Genomic DNA, 11,727 nt, shown 5'->3' on the forward strand with positions numbered 1-11,727 from the left:
GTGGTGTGTCGGCTCCAGCTGCCTCACCTGCATCTCTTGTCTGTCCTGCAGGAATAAAGAAGGACCCGGCCAAGGCCTTCGTGCCCAGGACTGTCATGATTGGGGGCAAGGTGAGGTAACATCGGCTTTGCTCCTCGCTTGATATTTGGTCAGAATGCACAAACCGCCATGTTTTCTGGCAGTGCCACTGCGTCCCAGCTCGGGCAACAGCTTCCCAGTGGGCTGGATTCTGCGGGTGGCTCGGAGCCAGCGTGTACAGAGTGCCAGAGGTCCCTTGGCCCCCAGGGTGCTTGTGGGCTGGGTTGTTTCGCTCACCGTCAGCTCAGCAATAGGAGGGAGCTGGATGGGACCCCTCCGTGCCCAACACATGGAGTGGAAGTCCCTAGCCCCAAGGGCAGTCCCCAGTGGGCTTGCTGGCCCCTCCATCCAATGGGGCAGTGCCCTTTCTCTGCATGACCACTGCCCTTCTGCACCTGTGCCTGGCTCTCCGGCCCCAGCACGCTGCCCCACTCGCTCCCCTGCACTCATGTGCTGAGTGGACACAGGTGCTGGCTGCTTCATCAACCAGAGGTGTGCCTGCTCTGAGCTCAGCGTGACTTTATTTCACTTTATTCACTATGGCGCATGCTTTTGGACACGCTGTTGTGGAGTCCCAGCGTATTGCCATTAGGCGTTGGCGGGTCCCATCATCGGACTGTGTGCGCTAGGGCTGGTGTCTCCATCCTCTGCCACTTTTCCCCAGGAGCCTGATCAGAGAACAAGGATGCTCTGGGGTGCAGCTTCCTAAGGGAGGCTGTGGGGCAGGGCCCAGGCACTGTCCTCTTCTCCAACTAAAGCATGTCCGAAGGTGGACGGGAGGTCCACGCACCTCCCTGGGCCCACCCAGCTTCTGACAGCAGCTCACACCCACCTCATTTGGTCTCTGCCCGCTCCAACTCCTGCTGTTTCTGAAGCAAAACCTAGACAGCATGCCCTTTCATTTGTCAGCATTTCAGTATGCATTTCTTAAAGATATGGGCTTTCAAACAGTTTTTAAAATGTTAGTTATTAAAAGCCTAGAGAAGAGTGGAAGGAATTGTAGAACATCAGTGAAGCCCTTCCACAGGCTCTGCTGGGCCATTTCAGAGCAGATCCCAGACCTCACAGCCCTAACCCTGCAGACCTCACGTCTCCACAGTGCCGTCTTCCTCCAGAACCCCAGGTGGTCAACTCTTGCACCCCATCACACAGTGCCACCGTCACCCTGGGTGTTCAGGTGACAGCTGCCTTGAGCAGTTTGTTTGCATCAGGACCTAGCAAGGGCCTAATGGGCCGGCTGCTTGCTTTCTCTTCAATTTCTTCATCTGTAGGCTTCCTCCACGTCTCCCTCTTTTTCCCTTGCAATTTATTTGTTATAGAAATGGGCTGTGTCTTCCCCAGGCTGGCCTTTTCTGACTGCATCCCTCTGGTGTGTTCCAGACTATTCCTTATTTCCCTGTATTTCTTGTAAGTTGGTAGTCAGTTCTAAAAGTCCTGTTTCTTTTACCTCTTCATTTCTGAAAAACTGACTAGAATCAGAAAACGAGCTTGAGACTGACAGATCTCTGCCTATGGGTGATGTGGCCATCACGAGACACGTTGTCGGAGCCGAGGGAGACAAGTGTGGGGCATCGTGGCTGGTGTGGGTGCAGGTGCTTCTGTCATGAGTCAGTCTGCCAGATGGCGTGCAAGGAGGCAGGGGTGCTGCAGCCGCAGTCCCTCTGCGGCACCGAGAACCACTCCCCCCAACACTGGCGGCACCGCTCAGTTGTGTCTGGCACCAGGCTCCGGTGACTGGTGGCAGTGCTGGGACCCCCGAGGACCCTGCTCTGCCCCGAGCACAGTTGTGTTCATGCTTAACCCGCCTTCCCCCTTTCCAGGCAGCCCCTGGTTACCACATGGCTAAGATGATCATCAAGCTGGTCACATCCATCGGCGATGTCATCAACCACGATCCAGTTGTGGGTGACAGGCTCAAAGTGATCTTCCTGGAGAACTACCGTGTGTCCTTGGCTGAGAAAGGTAGCCCCGGGGGGGCCACGTTAGATAGGAAAAGCTACCCCTGCTGGGCACAATGTGAGTGGTCATTGCTGGTCAGACAGGTTAACTCTGCCCAGGACACCAGGTTCCCCCAGCCTGAGGGGGGCCTCTGTTCTAGGAGTGAAAGGCTCTGGGGAAGCTCTCCGTCCGTCTTTGGGTGCGGAGAATACTCTCAACCTCGGACGTTTTAGTCTCTGTACTTTCTCGCTTCTGCCCGTGATCTCATTGTCCCTCCTCCTCCCTCTCTTCTCTGCCCCTGGGGCTCGCTCTTGCTGGCATGAGCTTCCACAGCCACCTCTTCCCTCCCCCTTTCCTCTCCCCTCCCCAGAAGATGCTTCTGCTTTTCACCTGTTTGCTCTCAAGGGCATTACCTACTTCTCTTCTAGGCCAGCCCTGCCTCTTCTGTCCTTTCTGAGGCAGCTCGGGGCTGACGTCCCCCCCATTCTGCTGACAGTTGTCTGGGGCTGCTCCACTTTGAGGGTCCAGGGGAGACTCACCCAGGATGTGTACTGCTGCCTGGAGAAGGTCCTGCGGCCAGATGTACTTGGAGCACGGCCATCCTGACCTGGATGGGCCTTTCTAAAGTGGCCGCTTCTGGAAACCCGGGCAGGAAATCAATTTGCCCAACCAAATGGTGGGAAACCTGAGCCTGGAATTCTGGTGCTGAGATGCAGGCCCCTCATGGTTCAGACAGACCAGCTGCCGCTTTCCGCACTTGGTCTGAGTAAATGCATGCGGGCTGATGCGCGCCTCCTCCCGTCAGCTCGGCTGGTCATCAGAACATAGCTGTGGTCTGGCTGCTGCGGCCTGGCGTGGATCGGGGGTGCTGTTGTGGTTAGTCCGTCACCGGGCTCCTGACATGTCTTAGGGCCCTTTGCTGCATGGAACTCCCCGCTCGCCATTATTTGGGGGGCCCTGGCTCTGCACATCTTTAGAGCTGACCTTGGGGATGCCCAGTCTGGGGCCTCAGAGCTGGGGTCTTGGCCCCCTCATTCTCCCCCAGCTCTTGGACTTGGTGTGGAAACACGTCCACGGTCGCATCTGCTCATGTTCCTCTGTCCTGAGAGTGGGGCTTCCCAGGGCAGGAGGCGCCTGTGTCTCTTTACCCTGGCACCTTGAAGAAGAGCTGGGCTCTGCTCTGTGCTGACCCTGAGTACCAGCCTGCTGGGCTAGGGAAGCAGCCTCAGCTCCGTGGACCAGCTGAAGAGGTGGGGGCAGGGGTGCCAAGGCAGGCGGGACAGAGGCTGCTTTCCCACCTGCCACGTCTTGGAGGCGTGGGGACCCACGCTTGAGAGAAGCTGCAGGGCTGTGACATTTAGGTCGTCATTGTGGCTGCTGTGCCCAGTCTGCGTACAGCACAGGGTAATTCCTGTGCATGTGAACACGAGGAAATTGCCCTGCTTTTCTAGTCCTCTGGTTCCCTAAGAGTCTGGATTCTTCCTGAAGTGGTCTAAGGAGCCTTATGGGCTGATAAGACAGAAGTGATGTTGGGGTGACTGGGAATGACAGCACTGATGGGCCAGGGCCTGGGGCCCCACCATACTTTGGTTACGCCCTGGTCCCTGGAAGGTTCCAGAATAAAGGTCCTTTGCCACCTGGGGGGCTTCTCCTCAGGAGGAGGTCCCCATCTTGGACCCTCTGCCCTAGCCTGCCCTTACAGGCGAGGTGGGGCCTGCAGTGAGCAGGAGGTGGTATTTGTGCTGGCAGTGCTGGCCTCGGGCTGGGAGGAGGCAGCATGGCGTTCCTGTGCCCTCCCGTCGCTCTCGTGCTGGGAGTGCTTTGTGGCTGACCTGCCTTCCTGCACTTGCCCCCCTGCAGTGATCCCCGCTGCAGACCTGTCCCAGCAGATCTCCACTGCGGGCACTGAGGCCTCAGGCACGGGCAACATGAAGTTCATGCTCAATGGGGCCCTCACTATCGGTACCATGGACGGTGCCAACGTGGAGATGGCCGAGGAAGCTGGAGCCGAGAACCTCTTCATTTTTGGCCTGCGGGTGGAGGACGTCGAGGCCCTGGACCGGAAAGGGTATGTGTCTCTCCCCGACATCAGGGACACAGCGGCATCCTGGGCACTGCCCAGAGCACCAGGGAGGTTGTGAGGGCTCTCAGGGCCAGGGCTCCACTTGCCAGGGTGAATGCCTGCCTGCTGGGCATTCTGTGGCTGCCGGTGCACTGGCCAAGTCTACTTTCTTCCTGAGCACCCAGTAGGCTGTCCCAGGAGGCCGGCTTGGGTGGGAGCTGGCTGCTCTGTGCTTCTTCTCCACAGCCCAGTCCATAAGGTCCAGACCCAGTGTTTGCAGAAGGGTGGAAGGCCCTCGTCTCTGGCAGGGGAGCCCTCGGGAACGGGGCCCTGAGCACTCTTGGCCAGTTTGGGGATTTGGGGCTGACCCACTGCTGAGATTCCCTGGCCTAATTTTTTAAAATAACCTTTTTGTCTTGGAATAGTTTCAGATTTACAGCAAAGTTGCAGGGACAGTACAGAGTGTGCCGTGGACCTTCTCTCAGCCTCCCTGGTGCTTCCGTCTTTACTAGTCAGTGACCCCTGTGTTAGATCTCAGGTCTCCCATCTCCTCTGCTGACAGATCCTCAGCCCATCCTCGCTTTTCACTTCCCTGGATGCTTTTGAGGGGTCTGGCCCCAGCCTAACCCTGACTAGTAGTTAAAGGAAAAGGCAGTGTTGCGTAATTGCCTGAAAGCTCACTGGGAAGTTGGTGAGGCATCAGGCACCAGCCGGATGAAAACCCCAGTGTCACCTAAAAAGTCTCTGCCTGAGAGTGAGCCAGATGTCAGCCTGAGAGCACAGACCCCCACCTGCCCTTTTCTACTCACCCCTCATTCAGGCTCCATCAGCCCCATCCCCAAGTCCTGGGACAGACACATCTGCCACATGCCTCCCTCGTCCCACACTCCCTGGTGGCCACGGGCCTCTTGTGTATCCTCCTGCCTGGTGTTCCATGTCAGGTCCTTCCCGTCCTCCTCTGTCATCATGGTGGCACAGGGGCAGGGAGTAGACGGGGGCAGAAGGGGGGAGCAGAAGGGTGGGGCAGGGTGAGGGCAAGGGGCACAGGGCAGGGGCTGAGGGGGCGGGGGGAACAGGGATCAAGCAGTCCGGCAAGTTCTTGAGCAGCCTTTCCCAGAGGAATACGTCCATGGAATGGAGCCATGCATGTGATTGCGTGTCTTCTAGAGACCACGACTCTGTAAACAGGAAAAGGAGCAGGGGGCTGGACTTTGCACTTTACAGCAGCACATCGGCCCCTCCCCAGGGCCCGGCAGCCCACGTGGCCAGTGGCTGCCATCCAAGACCTCCGACCTCGCGGGCCTGGAGCCTGGGGCAGTCCTGGGCCAGGGGAGTGCCCAGCACAGACGGCCCCGCTGTCTGACCCCGAGGCTGCCTCCTGGAGACCCTGGGCAGCTGAGCCTGGCCTCATCTCCCCGCAGGTACAACGCCAGAGAGTTCTATGACCGTCTGCCCGAGTTGAGGCAGGCTGTGGACCAGATCAGCAGTGGCTTCTTCTCCCCCAAGGAGCCAGACTGCTTCAAGGATGTTGTCCACATGCTGCTGAACCACGACAGGTGGGACTGGCCTCCCCTTTGTCTCTGTGTCCCTCCCCACTGTCGGTCAGACAGACGGGTCCTCCTGGTGGGCTGAAAACTGCACATTCTTCGGGAGTAAAACCTGGGTCTTGGTAAGGCTTGCTGCCCCCCTCAGCCCATGGGCAGCGCCTCAGACTCGGCTACACCCAGGGCCTGGAGCTTGAAGAGCCCCTGGCAGTGCTTGGCATGCCTTGGGGGCCTGGTGGTGGGAACGGCTGGCTTCATGGACCAGCCCAGGCCCCCCAGCACCCCAGCACTGACCCCCTGGAAGGGCGTGAGGAGCAGGAGGTGGTGTCACAAGGGGCTGGTTGGAGGCGATTCCTGGGTCCTCTCTTCCTCAGGGAAGAGGGGGTGTGCAAGACACCCCAGAAACCTCTGGGAGGCAGGCGGGGCAGGTGTGTGAGACAGAGGAGTTCCGGCTGCAGCAGATGCTGGCCGTGCGGACACCAAAGGGTTGAAGCGGACACAGCTTGTGACGCTGTAGATGGCTCTGTGGGCAGTGCATCCTCATGGGGCGGTGGTCCTCCCTCATCTCCAGACAGGCGGCCTGACTTAGAGCTGGTCAGCATTGCCGTGGCTCATGGCAGTTCTTGGTTCCACCCCATTGGTGCAAGTTGAATCTGGTGAACGTGAGAGTTGACCCCTGTTCCACTTTCAGTTGCCTTTTGGTTCATTTTCTGTGTTGCGTTTTGCTGAGTGCTGTCAGCTGGCTTCGGTCAGACCAGATTGTCCCTCCACACGTGTAGCTGAGCCAAGGACTTGGCCCTGGCTGAGATCTTTGATCAAGGAACACTTTTAATGGTTTTATGAATTGTGTTTGTGACTCAATCGTAAACAAAAATGCATTTCTGTATTCATAAATCTTGGTTTTCCTCCAGAACATCCTTTTTCTATATCACCGGTTCTCGGCCCAGTTAGACCAGAGAACAGACGACTAAATGGAGCCTTGTTGTCATCCTGTGTTCCTTCCCTGGGAGGTGACATTGGCAAGATGGCTCTCAGCCTGTGTAGTTCTAACCTACATGCACAGGGAGGGTGCACTGTAAATGCCATTTCTTTAAAGAAACATTGGGTTAAAATAAGTTTTTTCTAGAGTAGTGTCCCCAGAAGTGTTGTTCACAGAGCAGTCCCTGTGGCCAAATAGGCTCCATCACCCCAGAGCATGGGGACGTGGACGGCAGGGGACTGGCGGTTGGTTTCCTGACCTCCCACTTGCTGCCCGCCGCTGTGGCCCAGCCTCCTGTCTCCCGTTTCAGGTTCAAAGTGTTTGCAGATTATGAAGCGTACATGGCATGCCAGGCCCAGGTGGACCAGCTGTACCGGGTAAGGTTCTTGGGCCCCAGAACTGGCAGAGGCAGCCCTGGCAGGGGAGCCGCAGGATGCACCTATGTCCTATCTCTGGCCACTCCTGGGAGGTCACAGTTCAGCTTGTGGCCCAGAGCAGAGTGGCTGGGGGCTCTGCGAGCTGAGCCACATCATGGGTGTGGGCCGTCCTGCTGTCCAGTGCTTCTTCATCGTCTTCCACTCAGGGACCCTCAGCTGTCCCTCTGCTCTCCTCTCCAAGGCTGGTGCCTTGTGACCCTTTGGGGCCAGGCTGCTGTCCACACCAGCATGTTTCCCGTGCAGCCTCTGAGCAGCTGCCAGAGTGCATCAGCAGAACAGGCATTTCTTCCTGAGGTCTGTGCCGTGGCCCCAGCAGACAGTGGAGGAGACGGGCTGTGCCCCAGCCTGCAGTCTGACCACCCCTCTGGGTGGGATCGGGAGGGCACAGGGGAGAAGGTGCAGCACACGAGGCACAAGATGAGGGAAGGGCCTGGTGAGCAGTGAAGACCTTTGTGTGCACGCAGAAAGCTTGTGTTTAGAGTGAGAATGTGAACAATTTCCTGAGAAGGTATTAAGTAGAGTGAGGGTCTTGAAGCTGTAAGGAGTGGACTTTGTAAGGCAGGGCTGCTGGAGCCAGTTCCTGGCTCCCTGGGGAGGGTGGACCAGGAGAGAAACCCTTTCCCGACTGTCTGGAGCGTGCACCCAGCTGGCACATGGCAGCCTGTGGGAGCAGTGTCCCCTCCTTGGTGTGGCTTGCAGGGAGTGGGCATGCCCATGGGGGTCTCCTGGGAAGACCCACGTCCACAGAGAGTGACCCTCTGTGCCTGCTGCCCTCCCTTTTCAGGGATTTTCTGGGTGTCCTACCCTGTGCACCCCACCGAGGACAGCAGTGGGAGGGGACCCTGTGACAGTGGTGTGACTGTGCAGAGTAGTTGGGTCAGATAGTCTATTTCCCCAAACTGTTTAAGCAGGTTCTTGGAGGAGGCCTGAGGGGTTTGTGCTTCTGATTTGCTACCAGTCCCCACCACCCGCTGCCCCGAGGCAAGCTGCAGCCCTGCCTGCCCTGGGGAAGCATCTGCTGATGCTCCCTCCTGCGAAAGGACAGGAGAGAGGGGGCCTGGAGACGGAGGGACGGGCAGGGATCTGGGAGGAGCCTTTGCTTCCCTCATCTGGGCCTCAGGAGAGTCTGCTTTCTGGGGGAGGCCCTTCCTGGTGCTGGCTGAGTCTGGGGGCAGCTGCCAGGCTCTGGGGAAGCCCTGGGAGAAAGGAGACCGCTTGGCCATTTCCCCTGGGCATTGGATCCACCTAGTGGCGAACAGTCACCTAGTGGTTTCTGTCTTTGTTGCATGGGCCATGCCCTAGCACGACGTGGAGAGTTTCGAGGGCCAGGACCTTCTCAGGCTCCTTGCCCCTATTTCTAGTTATTTGGTAGCTTTTCTGGTCGGTGGGGGCCCCCTTTTCAGGTTGTAATTTCCTCTTCTTCTGTCAGGCTGCCGCAAGAGCTAAGAGGTCATCTGGGAACAATCCTCTAGTTCTGGCAGCACAGGTCCTCTTGTGCAGTTGACTCAGCACCTTCTTCCCTCTGCAGAACCCGAAGGAGTGGACCAAGAAGGTCATCAGGAACATTGCCTGCTCGGGCAAGTTCTCCAGTGACCGGACCATCACGGAGTATGCACGGGACATCTGGGGTGTGGAGCCCTCTGACCTGCAGATCCCGCCCCCCAACCTCCCCAGGGACTAGGTGCCCTGGCACCGTTGGGACCAGCAGGCTTGTTTTCTTGTTGACTCTGCACCTCATGCCGGTTTTCAAGCACTTTGCCAGCAGCCAGTGGTCCCTGCTTTTTCATTGCTATTTCCATGAGGGCCTTGGGGATTATGGTGGTGGCCTCGAGGGGGGCGGGCAAGGAAGGAAAGGTGCCGAGAGTGAGGTGCTCCCCGGCTTCCTGCAGGAAAGCAGGGCTCGCAGCACTGACCATGGCAGCTAGCCCCATCACTTCAGTCCCCCACGCACGCTTCTCGGAGCCCCTGCACGCACCTTGCTGTGAGCTTGTTTTTGGTTTTGAGCCTCTGGACTCTGAGGTCTGGGCAGGTGGCCTTAGTGAAGCCTGGGGAAGTGTTTATTTCTGTAGCCCTGGTCTGGCTGGCCAGTGTGGCCCAGTCCTCCTTGGCCTGGTTCTGAGAGGGTCCAGTGCTCCAGGCCATGTCTTTACAGCTGTTGTGTGGGTGCCCTGGCACAGAGTTTCCAGATTGATCAGATAAAGAGGCCCCAGGATGACTGAGGGTGACACTGGGGAGGGCATCTAGGGGCCTTGATTAGGACAGGCTGGCTGATGCGGAGTTGGCTTGGTTTTACCTTTTCAAAAGAAAATTAACTTCACAAGGAAATGAAGCTAGCTGAAGCTTTTTTTTAGCAACTAAAAACTGTCCTTCTAAAGTTTCACGCTGTGGGAGGTGATGCTGGGATGTTTTTGCCGGGCCCTGGAGGCCCCTGGTGGGGTCACTGCCTCTGCTGGGGGAGGCTGATGCCCAGCCCCTGCTGCAGATCTGTGCCTCCCCCCACCCAATCCCCCACCACGCTGCAGTGTGCCAGAGGGTGTGTTTCCTGTCTTGTAACAAGGCTGGCCTCCCTGGTCTGGAAAAGGACCGAGTAGGTCCTGAGGGGAGCCCACTTTGCATCTTCTTAGACAGTAGGCTGGTGCTGGAAGGGCGGGGGAGCCCCTCTCAGCTGCCCAGAGCACCAGGAGCAGGTGACGCCCTTCCCCGTGGGGTTGCTGGAGACACGGGGCGGAAGCACCCTTGCAGAGCCTCTGCCTCCTTCATGCTGGACCTGGGCGGCACGGGAGCTCTGCCCTCATCCCGGCTCCTGATTGCTCACGGAACCAGGCCGTGGAGGATCTGCTCATGGGCCCGCTTCACCCTAGCCACTGGGAGCTGTGGTTGCCCCCCCAATACCCTCCACTGTCCCATCCCTTAGGCTGTGTGTGACCATCACCATGCCACTGGCTGTTGCTACCTTGTGAGAGAAGCCCATTAAACCTGCCCCTGCTTGGTTGACCTGGCCTCTGTGTTTCACTCAGCACTGAGGGCACGGCCGGGTCCCGGGGCGGGCCTCAGACCTTCCCTCTTAACCGGACCGGGCTGCATTACAGCCCATCGTTCTGGGATTGAGGACAGAAAGGTCTCTTGTACCGGACCTGGGTGGGACTTACAGCCCTCTGTGCATGAACTGCTGGCTCTTTAAAGAAGCGTCGCGTCCAGCCACATGGGAGACCATCATCTGGGCATTGGCATTTTTGGTGTGCATTGTATTGGTCCCTCTTTGCACCTGTTTTCTGCCACCCACTCCTGACCCTGGGAAGTGGAATGCCCTGGGGACCAAAAGATTGTCCCCCTAGACTGTACAGCTGCAGGTTGAATCAAAAAACAGTGTTATCCAAAGAAGCCGAGAACTGCAGGCACTTAGCACCGTGGACTCCTGTTGGGGTCATGGCGTTGCGAGGCTTTCCTTGGTCGAGGGCGGCTGAGGTGCACCCGGAATGCCCACTCCCCATTCCCAGTCTCAGGTCGGGGGCACTAAGAGCTCGTCCTGTGGCTCCCAGGACACAAGTGTAACTGAAGAGTTCACAGCTGTGCACATCTCCCTCTGTTCCTTTTCTCCTGTTCCTTTTTTTTTTTTTTTCTAAGGACTGGTCCTGACTATTGATTTTGTAACCCATCATCAAAGGGTCGGTCCTAACCCAGTTTCAGCTTAGCTGCTTAGACCAAGGTGATAAGCTCAGAAGCCACCAGGTGGGGGTGTTTGGACCTGACTCACTCTCAGACGATGGCCCAGCAGCTGCCAGCTCAGAGCTCCCCTCTTGCGCTTCCTCATCTTGTCAGGCACCTGTAACACCAACAGCTTGTGTTTTCACGCTGTATCCTACCTCATTCCCCCCAAAAGAGATCTGCGGCAGCTCACATCAAGTTAAAGAAACGAGATGAAGACCTGAGCCCAGGGAGAGCAGGCCAGGTCTGAGACAGCAAGTGAGCACGTCCCGTCCGCTTCCTTGGCTGAGACGGGCTGGGAATATGGCTGAGACGTGGGGCCTCCAGGATCCTCAGTGACAAAGCAAGAAGAGCACCCCATGTCCATGAAGGGGCTGCCCAGGCCAGGTGGCATAGTGATTTAGTGACTCAGGGCCTCTGATGCAGAGCAGTTGCACAGAAAGATGCTACTGGGTCCCAGCTATTGGACCAGACCGTGTGTCCCAGCTCAGATGGAGATGCGAGGAGATGCGCAGCCAGGAACGGGGCGGTGCTCACACCTGAATTAGATACAGGAAGTGGGGGGGGGGACACACACCTGTCCAGGAGAAGATAAATGTTCTGGCAAACTGACCTGAGGAGAGTCTATTCACGTTTCAGCCTGTTTTAGGAAAGGTGTGCATTTCCCAGGTGTCAGAACAGCCGTAGGCAGCTCTAAGGTGCCTCAGACAGAAGGTGGAACCTGCCCCGGCCTTTGGGGCCCCAGCCAGCCCAAGCTGCTAACTCTGGCCTTGAGACCTTGGAGAACAGGCAGGCAGACGAACGAGCCCTCCCTACCCCTGGGGAGTTTCTGGGCTGCCAAGACTGGAAAGTTCCAGAGCCTTAGGACCCAGGGGACGAAAGCCAGTCATCTCATCTGGGGAGGCCCTGTCTCAGGCCAGCTCACATCCTGGGATCTGGGACACACCCTTGTACCTGCACAGCAAAGGCAGCTCGAAACCCCTG

General features: G+C 57.8%; 1 protein-coding gene across 2 annotated transcripts in view; it reads left to right on the forward strand.

Moving 5' to 3' along the window:
- Positions 1 to 10,032, forward strand: part of PYGB (glycogen phosphorylase B) — a 58,113-nt gene extending 48,081 nt beyond the window's left edge. For both annotated transcript variants that reach the window (XM_004441928.3, XM_087445726.1), the window contains exons 15-20: positions 52 to 110; positions 1,899 to 2,040; positions 3,877 to 4,084; positions 5,500 to 5,634; positions 6,912 to 6,978; positions 8,567 to 10,032. In XM_004441928.3, coding sequence (XP_004441985.1) covers positions 52 to 110; positions 1,899 to 2,040; positions 3,877 to 4,084; positions 5,500 to 5,634; positions 6,912 to 6,978; positions 8,567 to 8,719 — 764 coding nt within the window. In that variant the 3' untranslated portion in view covers positions 8,720 to 10,032. The remainder of the gene's footprint in view (positions 1 to 51; positions 111 to 1,898; positions 2,041 to 3,876; positions 4,085 to 5,499; positions 5,635 to 6,911; positions 6,979 to 8,566) is intronic.
- Positions 10,033 to 11,727: the final 1,695 nt, after the last annotated feature.

Source organism: Ceratotherium simum, chromosome 21 (assembly GCF_057802395.1).
Source record: "Ceratotherium simum simum isolate JZ-2026a chromosome 21, ASM5780239v1, whole genome shotgun sequence".
Taxonomy (NCBI): domain Eukaryota; kingdom Metazoa; phylum Chordata; class Mammalia; order Perissodactyla; family Rhinocerotidae; genus Ceratotherium; species Ceratotherium simum.